At 44.9% G+C, this 16,693-nt stretch overlaps 1 protein-coding gene across 1 annotated transcript in view; it reads left to right on the top strand.

Moving 5' to 3' along the window:
- The window catches only part of LOC144948515 (uncharacterized), a 19,930-nt gene extending 4,683 nt beyond the window's left edge, over positions 1-15,247 (top strand). The window contains exons 4-13 of the mRNA XM_078878077.1: positions 655-771; positions 1,274-1,319; positions 2,784-3,063; positions 4,732-4,810; positions 5,413-5,473; positions 7,588-7,735; positions 8,812-8,905; positions 10,924-11,054; positions 12,574-12,669; positions 14,216-15,247. Coding sequence (XP_078734203.1) covers positions 655-771; positions 1,274-1,319; positions 2,784-3,063; positions 4,732-4,810; positions 5,413-5,473; positions 7,588-7,735; positions 8,812-8,905; positions 10,924-11,054; positions 12,574-12,669; positions 14,216-15,109 — 1,946 coding nt within the window. The 3' untranslated portion in view covers positions 15,110-15,247. The remainder of the gene's footprint in view (positions 1-654; positions 772-1,273; positions 1,320-2,783; positions 3,064-4,731; positions 4,811-5,412; positions 5,474-7,587; positions 7,736-8,811; positions 8,906-10,923; positions 11,055-12,573; positions 12,670-14,215) is intronic.
- Positions 15,248-16,693: the final 1,446 nt, after the last annotated feature.

Below are 16,693 nucleotides of genomic sequence, written 5' to 3'. Positions count from 1 at the left end.
ACAGAGGGACATAAACACAGAGAGAGACATCCACAGAAGCATCACAGCCAGTTATAGTCTGTTAAAAAACGAGAGCTCCCGCCATATCAAGGGAAAGGGGCAACGGTAGCTGTGTTCGTGAGACACTTAGCCCATTAATGTAAAGACATTTAACCTGGTGATGTACTCAGAGAGTCGGCAGGTAGGATGGAAACATCACAGTCAGTTAAGACTTTACCTGGTTAACAACGTCCTTCCAATGATTGCTCAGTTTGTACCCATCTTCTCGGTTGAAGTTGTGTTTGTGTTTAAATATCTGGATGGCTTCATGAACAAATCTCTGATGATAGCCGGTGGGTTTGCAGAGCACCTTCGTTTTCAAAAAAATTTATTTCGTGTGATCCCACAGTTTTAAAACAATGATCAACAACGGCAGAGGTATTGGTCCTACGATGTTTCAGATCTGTGATTTTACTGAAAGAACCAAAGAGTATGGATTCCTGCAGTCACGAAAGCTTCAAATCAAGATTGATTGATATTGGTTAAAATTACCAACACTTCCAGAAATAGTTAAAACGCGTAGCTCCACTCGCTGCCCTAAGTACCGTGTGTACACGACGTGCTGTGGTCCGCTTGCCGTCTCGCTGATGGAGCATCTCCCTTCATCCATCGCAGAACCGGAACGGCGCAGCCACAGGGAGCGCATGGTGGAGCCGAGAATTGACTCGACGGTGGAGGCTGCGTCGATCTTACGGGATGTCGTGCACCTGCTCAAGGTGGATAAGATGAGAGGTAGGGACTCTGGCGCGCGTTCACCAGAACCATACTTTGAAGTTCCAGGGTTCAATTTCCGACCCGCGGTGCCTTTCTGTGTGCAGTTTGTTCTCTCCCTGTTCTGCACGGGTTTCCTCTGGTTTCTCCCAAAAATGTTCCCACGTAAAATAAGATGCAATGTAATTGGTATTGGCCAAAACATCCCAATGCTCAAAAAATATGTGCAAATTACACAATTAGGATTACACATCACAAAAGCCCAATTGCAAAAAATTGCCAGGACCCCCCTTAATAAGTCTTGAGGCTTTTTTTTTTGATAAGCAAAAATAATATAGTAATTTAAACGTGCAAATTAGTGTGGAATACCCCCATTATCTTTTTTTTTACAAGCACTAGTTAATCTGCAACCTAGATAATCCACCCACAGATGATAAGAGGTTTTAATCAATTTGTGTTATCTTGTGTTTAAGAAACCTGACATCTATGAGTCCACGTCATCTTTGTTTCTTCTTCCTGTCAGGTGGCATGGACCGCCCATGTTCCCCTCCAAGCCCTCCACCGCACGGGTGAGTCCGAAGTGTTGTGCTCACTGCTGTGATAACCTCGTGCAACAAGACCCATCGGGAATTGCCAAATAGAATCCACTCTCAATGTGTTTTCAACTTCGTCGACCTACATTAGCGAGCTTCACAGCGATCATTTGGCTCTGAAGAAATGTCAAGAAGGTGTTTCAACTTGAGTGTATTGTTTGTATGGTGGCTAGGTAGCAGAGGTGGAGCAAGGGGGGGGTAAGAATAAAGCTCTGTCCATACCAGAGCACTGCACCCCATCATTGAGATTCTGAGTTGAATTGCTGTAATTCCATGTGAAATAAAGCAGGATTTTCAAGTCAAGCAAGCTGAAGCTGATGAACAAAGATGACCGCATGGGGGTGGGGATGGGGGAACACCCCCACAACACTTGTGTTTGCCCATCACAGCTTTGAAGCTCGAATGTATACGTGTGTGTCAACCGATACGTGGCAGACCACTAAAACATCCCGTAAGGCAGTCATGTGGATGTGGAGTGAGAGATTTGCTGCGGCGCTCAATGTCATGCGGCGCCTTTTCTGGTGTCTTCCGTCAATGTGTCATCTGGAAGCTTCATAGCCTTGTACCTTCCACTCCTGCAGTGGCAAAATTAAGTTGTTACTCATGAAAAATTGTGAAATATATTTAATTTAGATTTTGCCATGCCTTTTCAATGCTGTAAAAGCGCATGTGTTGCTTCCTTTGAGAAGATGAAGTGTGAATTTACGAATTTTCATTTGGTTGTGGGTTTAGTTGTTGGTAGTTGCCATTTCGAACAATATGTAGAACAAATAGAGATTTGATCTCTAACCCTTCCAAATAATTTTCTCCTGCTGGTAAACACATCAAGCTGAGCACAGATGTTCAATGACGTGAAAAGCTGTTGACTCGTCAGATTTTTACCATAGTTGGAATTATTTTGAAGAGAGAATGATTTCGTTGCAATGCTTATATCACACTTCTGTTTGTCATGTTGCCTTGATGTTCATCTTGCAATTGGGATAATCTGCAGGCGAGCATCGACAAACCAGGACTGTAATGGTCCCTTTCAACATGCTCCTTTGACTTGGCGGTCACTGCTCCATTACTCTTGAGCAACATTCATGACAATTCTTGGCATCGAATTCTTTGGGAAGGATTTTTCAATTCAATGAAATGTTCTTCATTGTTCCTTTTGGTGGCCCAGCCATTTTGCCAAATGCTATTAAACTGTCACACCTGCTATGACTTGGAAGCTGTTTTACAGTGCTCATGCTGTGTATGTAGGGTTTAATTTTTATTTCCCTCTTTTTGTTTACATTTTATTCAGTGCACAGAGCCAAGTCTCGCCAGCCCTGTACCCCCACCTCACCATACATCTCAGTCAAACCACATACCCCCATCATATCCCCTGAGCCACCCCCCCCCCCTTGCCATACAGACTGGCCACCAACACAATAACGAGTGTTGCTACTCTTCCAGGTTTGGATCTCCCCAAGGTTCTTACGATCCCCGCTCTGGACCCGGCCCCTCTGGCTATTTCGGTCAGCACGACGGTCACGGCAACCGGGGACCTCCCCCGGTCCCCCATGGTGGGCCGAGAAGACACGACAGGGGCGGCCGAATGATGGGCCATGGTCCTCCTGGGTCCCCCCCTGATATGCGGGGGGGCCGACGCATGGATGCCCCTCAGTCGGGCCATTATCCTCCTCGTGGAAGAAGTCCCTTCCGGAACGAGCGCAACATCCCTGGGCCCGGCGGCGTAAGTACTTCCTGTTGCTCAGCGATGACCTTCAGGCTTGGCGTCGTGGCCCATCTGCTGGAGGCTGGTTGCCCTCGGAAGTTCACTCAGAAGTCTGCTGGATTGTTTGCCGTACCTCTGCAGCATTGTTGCGGGTCGACAATTGGGCCGGGTTTTTGCTGTGGTTTGTTTTAAGTGAAAAACACTGCTGCGTCGCAAAGGACTCATTTTGTACGATCACACGAGGTTTACTTTGGCTTACGTTCCATCTTGCGTTTGCCCGTAAGGAGAGCGAGATTCCAGAATGTTGAGTGGTTTCAGGTTTCCGGGTCCTGTTGTGCTTGAAAGGCTGTGAAGATCGACCTTGTCGTGCACTCTGCCCAAGTGAACATGCAAAGAGAAGCACGCTGCAGCATCGATACGACAAAGGGAGGAGCTCACGTCTTGCCAGCTGTCCTGTGAATGAAGCCAATCCAATGCACCTTTGGGTTTGGTGTGGGAACGGAAAGGCTGCGTGAGCACCTTTTAGAACTAGCTTGGCAGTACGACTGACTGGTGTGGCACCATTGGAAAAGCAATATGTTTAACGGTTTCGCTTGAATTGCACCGCGATGGATAGTGGAAATGTTTTGGAAACTAGCCCTTATGTGGTGTGATGCTAAGATCGTGAGGTCATGTCAACGTAGAATCATCGAGCAGTTACGTTCACACACGGCACACTGGGAAGAAAAACCCAGCAGTCCAAGAAGATGGAATGTTGGATCATCCAAACAATTGTAATGTTTAAAATTTACAAAGTCAGAAATATATATTGTAGCATCTGTTTCTTTCACATTATTTGAACATTGAAGTGAAAACGAGGATCGGTCATCAAAAGTATTTGAATCACATTTGACTGTGAAAATTGCCATGCGTCTTGAATGTTTGAATAGTTTTGGGAAAAGCCTGGGCTTTGCTCATCTGGAATTAACAACTGAATGTTGTGTGCTCTCTTGTGGAGATAAGGTTTTCAATTGACTTCATAATTTTTCTGTCCTTTCATCGATGTGCAAACATGGACTTCATGTTGATGAGGACTGACTGGTTCCTTAGGTAGATTGTGGAAAGAAAGGCACATTGCTAATTTGATAGACTTTTGGACTAAAACACTCATAAAAGAAAACTGGCTGCTGAAGGAATAGCACAGTGCAGACCATGAAAATCACTTTCTGAAGCCGGAAGTTAATGGATTTTTTTAGGCATTGAGAAATTCACCCTTTTGAAGGGGATCTCATTGCACAAAACGTACAACGAAAATGGACATCTGGAGCATTGGGTTTTCTCTTGCATCGTTTCACAATTGAGTGATTGCCAGACAACTTAGTCAAGTGCTGATGACCGAGATAAGAGCAGTGGAGAGTGTAAAGAGTGTTGTGATGACCTCGATCAAAATATATTCGTTGTCAACTTGACAAGTCATGGGGCCAAGTTTCGTTTGGACTGCCTCTTCTTTCTCTACGAAGGAGACAAGCAGAAGAGAGGTTAACGCGACCTACAAGTGTAGCACGTGGAACTTTGACATGATCACCTTGAGCATCCCTAAAGCTGCGATGTGTCACGGCGGCTGAAAAACAGTAAGTTTTACCTTTTGTGTGAGTGTGGTGGCACCGGCGTGCATAATGCCCGCCTCTCTTTGTTTCTGTGCCAAAGAATACAATGCGAATGCCCATGAAACGAAGGGAAATGGATCATCCGATGATGCCGCAGAACAAGCGCATGCGAATTCAAGGTGAGCGCCTCGCTTGCGCGTTTGTTCTCGAGGCATCGCGACGGCCCCTTTTGCGTTCGGCATCATGTCATAAGACGAAGTATCCATTCAAATGTCTTGTAGAGCAATGCAACCATTTGTGTGAGAGAACAATGGGCCATCCAGTTACCTTTGAGGACCCTTGAAGGGACCCCTGCTCCACACAGCATGACATTCAAACCAATGTATTTCATTCTAGGGGTTGAAATGTCGCCAAATTACATTAAGAACCAAATTAAATGGTATTTTGTGCAGTAATTAACCTACCACTTGAGACCAGGTTTAATTACAGGTGGCTGCCTGCATTCAAACCCAGAATGTAAGTGATTCGGGTAAATAAACATTCGATGGATTTAGTGTTTTTATTAATGTAATTCGAAATATTTTTCTTCGTAGCTAATTTAATACCAGTTAACTGGGGTTCTTGGAGCAACATATAAGCTTGATATTTAAGAATTCATTTCTTGGATGCAGGATTCTGCTAAATGTGGATAGTGTCTCCCGTGAAGTGGATCGTGATATTGAATGTTTTTTTCATGTTCACTCGGGCACCTGCCCCCCTTGCATGTGTGTTTTGTTTTTAGATTCTGCGCAAGGATACGGTACACGAGATGAACACGGGGTGGAAGACCGCTACTGGATAAAGTGAGTCGCTCTAAATATTTTAACAAAAGCTTTGCACAGGAATCCCCCACTCGTAAATAAGGGATGTATTGCTGGTAAAATGCGAATGAACTCGAAATTACTTTTGAAGCCACTCTTGGTTCCCCACGGACAATGTTGAACTCAGGGGTTGCGTTCTTAGCCGGCATGAAGTGTACAGATGCATAAGGTAACATTTTCACTAATAATACAAATAATTAGGTAAAACTTAGCAGAGATGTTTGTAGAACTCGCAAATCGAGGCCGCATAGGGTGAGCAGTGGTGGAGTTAATGCAGATGGGTAGGCCAAGCCGTGGGTAGGCTAAGCATTCTACCAATATCGATATAGGTTTTCGCATTCATTCTGGCACTATCACTGTAGGTTTTCGTATTATGCGATGTTTCGGATATATGTGTCGTCCATTATTTTGGGAACATTGCCGTAAGAGTAATGTTTCGCACATACGTTATTTAAAAAACAAATATGCAAAGTTTTTCTTGCGATTCTTAACGAGGAACGCACGTGGTGAATACAGGGACTATCGTGCGATGTAAGTCCGTCCTCTCCGCACATCATGCGTACCACCAAATAATAATCTCCACTTGTTCAGCCTCCATCTGCCAGCCCGTCATTTTGTGTGATCACTACAAACATGTTAGGAAGTCATAAAGCTTTAAAAAAGTACAAAAGGGCTTTAGAAATATGACAAAACACAGCAAATGGTGATGGTGTCTCTGGAAACAAGGCAAAGGAACAGTATTAAATCTCCAGGTTACATTTGAAGTTTTAAAGCATTTTGTTGAAGCAGGTGAAAAGGCAGTTGATGTTGCCAGAATGCTTGGCCGACCCACGGTCTTTGTGAGAACTATTCAAGTTAATGCAGGAAAAAATTCCTGCGTGAGCTAAAAATGTGGCACCTTTAACTGCCACCACAATTACTCGTAGCAGAAGTGGAATTCTAGAAAATGGGGAAAGACTTAAGTGCCTGGATTGAAGATAAAATCAGCGTAGCGTGCCGATTAGTACATTGATCATCGAGGAAAAAGCTAAAATTTTGAAGACCTCAATGGAAACTTTAGGAGCTTAGTGTGGCTGGTTTACCCAGGTGTAAGCAGTCTGCATCATGTTAAAGCGTCAGGTGGAACTGCAAATGGTGACAGTGAAGCGGAAAGAAACTATCCTCTAACATTTTTAAAGAAGCTATTGAAGAAGTTGGCTAAGTGTTCAAAGTGGATGACACAAGGCTGTATCAGAAAAGTGAATTCCAGCAAAAACATTCCTTTCTAAAGAAGAGAAGACCGCCAAGTTATAAAGCAGCCAGAGATCGATTTACGCTCCTGCTAGGTCGGAACGCTTCAGGAAATTTCAAGCTCTCAACCCCTTTCATCGTTTACCACCTGGGAGTCAGCAAGAGCTGTGAAAGGTCATTCAAAAGAACATCTGCCTGTTTTTTGGCAATAAAAAATTGCTCGGGCCATGACAGCGGTTTTCAAGAAGGGTTTATTTAGCATTTTTGCCCAGCTGTGACAGAATATTGCGACAATATTGCAACAAAAACAACTTGGCACACAAGACACAGCTTTGCAAACGTGCCTGATGAGTTTAAGCTAATTTGTATCGAGTTATAATTAATTTTAAAATGAATTTTAACTTGTTATAATATGCATTTTCCTATGCTTAATGATATTAGGCACATTTTTTTCTCCAGAAATGGTCGGCGAGCAAAGCAACCCCCGAGTTTTGCTTTAGGTAGCATTTCATAGGAACATATCCCTTATATATAGCAGGAGTTTCCTGTACATTAAACTTATTTGATTAATGCAATGTCTGCTTTCACTCAACACCTAATACGCAAACCATACATTTGTTTTAACAAACCCTTCTGAAAGTAAGACGTGTTCCATTTTACATCTAAACTCTAAAGATGCAATAAATAAGGGAATTTCTTCAATGAAACTTGTGAGCACTAAATGACTTGGTAAACCCCACGCAGGGCCCTATTAGTCACTGTTCACATTGACATTTAACTCAGCTTCGACACGCGAGCCCACGTGCCGTCGGTGAGGTTAAATCTCGGCCTCGGTGACCTGGAGTGCGCTCGGCCTGTGCCCAAAGGTGCAAGTACGGCTGCTCGCTGTGCAAGTTCTTCACGTACGACGAGAAAATCATCAAGGAGCACATGACGGGCGAAAACCACCGGCGCACGCTGCGTGTCGTGGACACCCTCTTCCCCAACGACAAACACATCTCACACTTTCTGCATGTGAGTGCCAGCTTGCTCTGGGATCCGATGCTGATGCGGCCCTCTGGAAATTATAAATCTGAATATTTATTGATAATGGAGGAATCCGATGAGCTATAAAGCTCCTTTTTTCACAGATGTCCAGTAGGGGCAGGTCAGAACGTTACAGCAACACACAATACAAAACACGATAGTGAAACGTATAAGAAAGGTAAGAACATCACTTAAAAAATATACAAATAAAACGAAACTTGTTATTTTTACCAGGTAAAACCCACTGGCCAATTAGCTTCTCTTTCAGAAGCGACCGGGCCACAAATGATGATATCTCAACGAAAGAACCTTGACAGTGGTGAGCACTCTGCTATGAACCCAGTGACCTGAGTTTGATCAATGTCACAACGCTGGGTAGTGTTGGTTATCAGAGACAGCACAGATGGTACAGTACAATGATAGATTTTTCTGCACTAACCTTATGCTGCCCACAATATAGTCCTACAGCCTATATAACACCACCTGTTGTACATGGTGATCACTCATCCAAGTTCTTTGCAGGCTCAACTCTGCTTAGCTTCTGAGATCTCAAGAGATTCTGGATGCATTGCAGGTGATTTGGTCCTGGGCTGAGACTGGTTAAGGATAATTATTTTATAAAGGAGAATCTGTCCCATCCCACTTGCGTTTATGCAGTGCCTGCTTGCATACCTGTCAACCCCTTATCAGTGCCTACCTTATTACAGACCAATTCAGATCTTATTGATCACCCCGTGCCCTTGTAAATCTCAACGTTCATCCTACAAAATCCTATCATAAGGGAGAAACACAAACGGACAAATTATGTTACTAAACAAAAACTGTTTTATGTATTCATGTTGATAATTGTTGTCAGTGATTTACTTATCATGCTACTGTGATCTTGGATGCTGATGATGCTGCTTGCTTGATAATTGGATGCACACACTCATATTGAAACGTCTGTACGCCGTATGTACCTGAAAACTGAATTCCCCTGTACAAGAATACAGGTAAACCGTATGGGTTGACAGGTATGTGCTTGCTTTGACACTTGTACTTTTGTGCATTTTTGTTTCTACCAGAAAAAAATTGAGTACAGGAATAGCAAGATAGTCCCGATGACTCGCAAGAGGTGGGAAGAAGACAACAGCCGGCCATTCAACGAACTGATTGATGGTGAGAAATAGTCGGTTAGCTCTTATTAACTTGTTGTGTCAAGCCCAGATTATTCTTAACAATTGGCTACATCGATCTAACAAGGAGAGTTGTTGTGTGGATGTGTGTGCACGCTGTGGAGAGCAGGATTGTAGTGGTTAGTGCACTGCCCTGCGAACCGGCGACCCCAGTTTTAGTTTTTGCTCACGGCCAACATTGGTGACATGTTTGAACCGGTACTGGGATTTTCCCTAGGTTGACTCAGCCTTAAATAAGTACCTTGTATGGTGTATAAATGTTAGCACCGGTGTCGGCAAAGGCGACCGGGCATGATTGGCCACCCAACCCCTCTTGTGTTCTGCCGACCGTCATAGGTGTTTGCTAACTGCACGATAACACTGGTCAACAAAAAAAACATTTTTTTCTGGCCTGGACTTTTGCAGCTGTTTTAGACTAATTTTAGGGTGCTGATTCCAAATCTGATCTCAAATTTGCTCTATCACATCTAATTTTTTAATCCTTTATATTAAGTTCACTTGCTTGCTTGCGCGCTTACGACCGTGCAAATCTTTCGGTCGTTTTTTAACCCACTTCCCGTGATCCAATCGAGCTGACATTTTGCACACAGACTCGTTGTGCGTGACAATTTATTTTCGTGAAAACATTTCCAAAATTTTACACTTTTTAGGAATTTTTTTTAAATATTTAATTACCAATTGCTTAATGGTGGCAGGCAATCATCTGACCCATAGGTGGCAGCCATCTCAAGCCAGAGGACGAGAGGACTCTAGCCGCCACGCATATAAAGGATTTATAGTGAAAAACTTTGTTTTTACGGGTTAATTTTTTATGCTATCGGCATACCCCATTTTCATTGATTTTACCCGAAGTTTACTCTGTCACTTATGATTGCAAGTTGTTGCGAGTCAGTGACTGCTTTAGTGTTAAAATATGGTGCTGTATTTTTAGGATAGTGTGTTTATAATATCTTTTCATGTAGATATCCACATTTATTTAATATTTTTCTTCTGCAGTTTTTATTGAAAATGCAATATTTGATATCTCAAAAACCTGATGTGATAGACAAAAACTGATGCCAGATTTGGAATCAGCACCCCAAAATTACCTTAATACCGTTGGAATACCTTATGCCAGAAAAATTGTGTTGACCAGTGTATAATTGTACTAACTTCACAGAGTTGTGGTGAGGCCTAGTCCCGTTCACAGCTCCCGGCAATAGTATCTAAGGGCTAAAATAGTAGTATCTACCGACCCTATAGTAGTAAGTGCACACATTGGGGTGGGGGGGTGCAGAGGACATCGCACTCTGAATAATGAACCTCAGCATTGTGTGTTTTTTTTATTTTTAACGTGAATGAGAATTCCCCCCTCCCCCCCACCGATTGCGCATGTGTGTTGCTATGGGAATCACGTGTCATCGTTTCGCGCATGCCCAGAGGCGTGCTTTGGCGCGCTCAGTGTAGTAATATAATAATTAATAGTACTAAATTGTTAATTGAACTACTTTAAATTTGACGAATGTGAAATACGAATAGCGCTGGCTCACCACGGGGCTTATCGCGTGGTATCTGGCTACTTTTTTTAAACGTAAACCCCACAGTTTGCGAGTTAAATCCGTCGCAAGTTGCATCCACAGACAGACAAAAACTTTCTTTTATAGGTGAGAAGCAATCATTGCCCCTACTGTGGCAACTTTGCAGGACGCTCCTAAATAAAAATCATGAGATTCAGCGACGATTTTCCTGAGTAAACAAGCAAAACAAGTTTGAAGATGCTGGGTGTCTCTAGGTGGACCTTAGAAAATGTCTCTGGACGGTTTACCAAGTATTGTACAGAGTGAAACGGTACCTGGAATCGTCCCTCAATCTGCATAATGTCCTCGTCCTAGAAAGTCACTAACTTTGCTGCTAGTCATATTGATAAATAAAATTGTCGCGAGGGAAAGCTTTAAAAGGTTGGAAACACTGCTGCTCATGGCACTAGCCCACACAGGAATCCCGTGTTCTTTCCACATCCAGGCATAACGCTGCCCGAAGGCTGGATACGCACGGAGGTGGTGCGCTGTCTCGCTTGCCGCCGCTTCCTGCTCCGGGACAAGCTGGAACTGCGGCGCCACATCGCCTCCAGCGTGCACGCCGCTTGCTACCAGGTGCAGCACACAGACGCTCCCCCCCCATCGCCCCACTTGAACTTCTCCCTTTCCCTTGGTGCGACGTACTGACTGCTCAAGCTGCACATCTGCAGTGCGGAACAACTTTAAAAGTCAGACTCGGAATAGATAGGGGGAGAGAGAGGGGGGGTAGAGATAGGGGGAGAGAGAGGGGTGGTAGAGATAGGGGGAGAAGGGGGAGTAAAGCGCGAGATAGAGGTGGAGCTGAAGGCGAGGGGCGCAGTCCAAGTGTGTTAGACAATGGGGGGAGGAAGGGGGAGATGGGGGGAGAGAGGTGGGGGTAGAGACATCTCTACCCTCTACCCTCTGGCTAACACACTTAGACTGCGCCCCTCACCTTCAGTCCCACCTCAATCTCGCGCTTTACTCCGACATTAGCATTGGCTGCCCCGCCCATGCTGTTTACGCCACACAGCTTTCCTTGCTACTGCCTCGCAACTCTCGTCCTCCGCCCACAACTTTGGAAGCCCCCTCTTTTCTCTCCGCCTGATGAAGATCGCTTGTGTTGCGATCGAAATGTTGGGGGGTTTTTTCCTTTTATTTTTACATTCATTTTTATTTTCTTTCTACGTGACTTTACCAGAAGAAACAAAGAATAGGCATAGCGTCGTTTTTTCAAGACACTACTCATCGCAGAGAACTGTAGCCACACGACCGCACTCTATGATAACTGGCTCCAAACTGTGCCACACAGCCTCCCGCACGGCCTTGTGGGAGCCTCAGTACCAATAGAGTTGTATTTTTCTTCCGGTGACTAAGGATTACCATACTGCCATAATGGAACAGCAGAGTAAATTTACCGATGGAAATCTTAAATTCATTCTTATGTCCAGATTATTATTATTGTTTCAAGGAACCAGGGGCATAACTTTTATGTTGTCAGTTGGTAGACATGTTGCTTTCTTCCAATTCACCGAGTGGAGTGGCCCTGAAACTTAGGCATTGCCATGATACTCAGACAATTTGATGACATCTGTTCGTCTTAATAATTAAAACGCTTAATAGGTGAACCTCTTGAAGATTGTGATAGCTCGTGAGAAAAACAATCTCAAAGGGATGCATCCTAAAAAAAAGGTCTAGTTATTTATTTAATTTGCAGCTACATATCTTGGCTGTGACATGAGTTTGTAGCTTTGCTAGTGAGAATGAAAAGCATGGTCACAAGTTCACTCGTGTGACATGATCCTGGTGTTGCGACTGCCATACATTTTAATGACTACATCATGATGAATTGACTTTGGAAGACTTGGCCACTCAGATCAGTGTTTCAAAGGTAATTCTGTCATTTTGCTGTTGGTAGGAAGGGATTTTAAATTAGCACACTTGTCATAAATCGACCTTTTGCTTTGATTGCAAAACAAAACGTGGCAAATTTATTCTTAAATCGCATCTTATATCCAAAGTTGTAAATGTTGAGTAGTTTTAGACGTAGGTTTCCCAGTGTGCTCGCTCTCCGTGATGTGTTGTAAACGGGTGTCCGTTGTGCTTTGCTCCTTAGACGTTCACAAACGATAAGAAGAAGGGCATTCAGAGCATGGTTTTCCAGGTCTACGACAGTGCCACCATGGCCCACCGCTTCCAACGCTTCAAGCGGGTGAGTCGCCACGCATTGCTCCATGGTGACGAGATGTTAACTATCTCGCCTGGTATGCAGGAGGTCGTGTGTGTGCGTGTTCACCCCGTGGTCGCGTGGTATTTTCTCCGGGTCCTCTGGTTTTTCCCTCCACATTGAGAATCGTGCACATAGAGGACTAGCGGGAAGTACCCGGCGTTGCCCGGGTCTTAAAAATATTTAAAAACTACTCTTAAAAATCTAACAGCAGTGCGTACTGACTCTGGTGGTACCTCCTTTGATTACAGCAGTGCATACTGACTGTGGTGGTACCTGCTATGATTACGGCAGTGCATATTGACTGTGGTGGTACCTGCTATCACTACAGTAGTACATGCTGACTCTATAGCAGTATTTATCGACTGTATAGCACAAAGTACTCACCTCACAGAGTGGCGTGGTGAGGCCGAGTCCCGTGCAGAACCTCTGGCCTCGCCTAGATTGTCCAGCCGGCCGAGGTGGCACCTTGGCAGGCTGGGGCTGGGCTGTTACCCCTGATCTCCCCCAGCCACAATCTCCTCGGCCGCTCTGCAGTAATATCTACGGCCTATAGTGGTAGCATGTAGCGACTGTATATAGTAGTAACTGCACGCATCGGGGTGGGGGGGGCGTCACGCAGTGAAGAATTAACGTCAGCGGTTAGTGTATTTAACGCGAAAGAAAATGTCCCCCTCCCACCGAAGGCGTGCGACTTGGCATGGGCCCCCCCCCCCACCAAAGGCGCTTGAGTTGTTATGGCCGTGTACACGTCATAAGTAAATAAATAAAAGGGTAGCGCACACTAAATCGCTAATTAAACTAATTTAAAGTTGACGGATGTCAAAAAGGAATAGCCCTTGCTCATCGCGGGGCTTACGGCGTGGTACCTGGCTCTTTTTTTTTACCTAAACCCCACCGTTGGAGAGGCAAATCGTTCGCAAGCGCGTGAACACACAAACCCACAAACAGACAATTTTTAACTTTTATATAGATAGATAGATTTGGCTGCTATACATTTCCGCATGATAAGCTACTTTGTTGAGCTATCATTTGTGGTCTGGTCGCTTATGAAAAAGAGCTACATAGCTCAGTGGGCGTTACCTGGTAATTAAAAAATATATAAATTCACCTTTGGGAATCCCTTCCTCGTCCTTCTTTCTCACTTGGGTTGACCCATTTTCCTCCTCATTTCTTGGGGGACTGTCGTACATAAGTGAAATTAATTTTTACAGTGACATTAAGATGAGAGGATCACAATGCACTTCCGGAAATGCTGATGGTTTTTGCATGATGCACAAATGCTGGGTTGTTTTACAAGTATTTCTTGCTTTTTGTGTTTAGTTTTGTTGTCCTTCACATGCACCTCCGATTTGCTTGCTTGGCTACGTACGGTGCGAAAGAAGTTGAGCATACATACGTAGATTTAAAAACTCATGGTTTTTTGGCCCACACTGTTTTTCCATGATGGATTTTTCTCATCGCATACAGATTTGATTAAGCGACGTTGCATGCCTGCGCACGCACGTGTCTTTTTTTCTTTCCCATCCAGGGTGAAGACGTTTTTGACGAGGGTGAAATGAACGTCAAGAAGGACAACAGCAAGTTGAAAAAAGAGGATCCAAAAGCGAAGAAGGATGCCAACAAGAAGTCCGATCCCGCAGGTGCGGCCTCGGAAATAAAGGTCGTCGCTAAAAAGGGTAAAGCAGATCTGGAGAAATCGGCCAAGAAGAACCCCACGGAGCACAAGGAGTCGGCGGATGGCGTCAAGGTCAAGACGGACGCAGAGGGGAAACGGGAGGGTGAAACGGAGGCAGTCAAGGACGACAAGGAGAAGGGTGCAACGTCCGAGACGAAGGGGAAAGAGGAGGGCGCTGCGGCGAAGGAGGAGGAGGAGGAGACCCAAGGGGAGGAAGATGACTTGGGAGATGATTCTGACCTCTTCCAGGAGCTCATGGACGAAGACGAGGGCGAGGGAGGGGAGGACGAGGAGGCTGCAGCAGAGAGCGCTGAAGTGGCAAAGGGCACCAAGGAGACCGGGCAGGAGAAGCAGCCCCCGGAGGGAGGGGCGACTGAGCACAGTGACGAGCTGGGAGATAAGGAAGACCTGGATTACGAGGAGGCGGAGGAGGAAGACGTGGAGGCTGAGGAGGAGGAAGATGAACATGAGTTTGAAGAGGATGAGGAAGATGTTGAGGAGGAAATGGAGGAGGACGAGGAGGGGGGGGAGGAGGAGGAAGATGAAGGCATGGGTGGGGATAAGGAAGACTTTTTGGAGGGACTTCTAGATGAGCAGGGTGACGAGTTTCAGGAAACGGACGCCACGACCACCGCCACGACCACCACCACCGCCACGACCACCACCACCGCCACGACCACCGCCACCACCGCAGCCACGACCACAGCCACCACCACAGCCACGACCGCTACAAAGAAGGGGAAGTAATTGTCAGTCTTCAGAAACAAGCGCCTGTTATAATTGTTTTTTTACCCTTCTATCTGGCAACAAAACTGACACCTTTTTACAAGGAGTCATGTTTGCATAGACCACAATACCTGCAGTCATAATACAAACAAAAGAACATAACTCTGATAATGTGCACTGTCCTTGAAGTTGATTGGTCCACACTCGAGACAGCTTTCCTTAGAGCCTAGTCTCACATGGGTTGGACCAGATGACGCCAAAAGGCGCACAACTCAAAGACAATGCACCATCAGAGTATGAGAGCTCGGGGCAAGCATCTACACTATGGGAACCTCATTTGCCAGTAAAAATATGATAATTGGTTTTTTACCCTTCTATCTGGCAACAAAACTGACACCTTTTTACAAGGAGTCATGTTTGCATAGACCGCAATACCTGCCAGATAGAAGGGTAAAAAACCAATTATCATATTTTTACTGGCAAATGAGGTTCCCATAGTGTAGATGCTTGCCCCGAGCTCTCATACTCTGATGGTGCATTGTCTTTGAGTTGTGCGCCTTTTGGCGTCATCTGGTCCAACCCATGTGAGACTAGGCTCTAAGGAAAGCTGTCTCGGGTGTGGACCAATCAACTTCAAGGACAGTGCACATTATCAGAGTTATGTTCTTTTGTTTGTATTATGACTGCAGGTATTGCGGTCTATGCAAACATGACTCCTTGTAAAAAGGTGTCAGTTTTGTTGCCAGATAGAAGGGTAAAAAACCAATTATCATATTTTTACTGGCAAATGAGGTTCCCAAAGCGCCTGTTACTCGGTGCCAGCCTTATAAAAGCCGCATTATCGCCCCAAAAGAGCCCTGCTTTTAACCCGAGATGGAGAGGCGCAGTGTTCATTGGACCAAGTCTTCATATTCTCCGAGCGTCGCGTACAAAGAGAGTGGTGCCATAGGGGTCATCGTTACTATTCAGCCGTACGAGCGGCGTGCTCGCGACACGAAGCCGAGTCGTAGATGGGGATTTGGTGTTAGAATTGTTTGGCGTCCAGTGCGACATTTATTCTTTTGGGGATCGTAGGAAACCCATGAATTCACAATTCGAGGCATGCATTTCCTCAGAAAATGTGAATGTTTTCCAACCCCCCCTTTAAAATATGCTCGTCCTATTGAGAAATAAATGAAATTATAGTTTTGATTGCAGGTTGGTATTGGGTTATGCTAACAGTTCTAGGTTTGAATCCTGAACTACAGCTGTATTCGTAATTGCCAAGGCTTGCAAGACATCCTCGTTGAAATAACATTCATGCAGGAGGCTTCGACTATTAGTTTATTATGAATCCTTAAAATTGTATTGGATTAAAAGCGCAATCCTTTACAATGCCTCGCGATGCGTGAATTCCAATCACGTGTTTGGTTGCCGTCGGACCCAAGTTTTATGTTGCCTGGTCTAAAAACCCCAATATTTCCTCCCAGCTGTAATCGGACAGGGGTGATGCGTGAGAGCAATATGACCGCGGTTATTCAACAGCCGTGTAAATTTCGATTTAAAGCTTTCGTGACTGCAGGGATTCATCTTCTTGGTTCTTTCGGTAAAGTCACGTTTTATTAC

The sequence above is a fragment of the Lampetra fluviatilis genome, chromosome 49 (assembly GCF_964198595.1).
Source record: "Lampetra fluviatilis chromosome 49, kcLamFluv1.1, whole genome shotgun sequence".
NCBI classification, from domain to species: Eukaryota; Metazoa; Chordata; class Hyperoartia; order Petromyzontiformes; family Petromyzontidae; genus Lampetra; species Lampetra fluviatilis.
The sequence above is the reverse complement of the archived record's forward strand: the minus strand, read 5'-3'. Positions and strand labels throughout refer to the sequence as shown.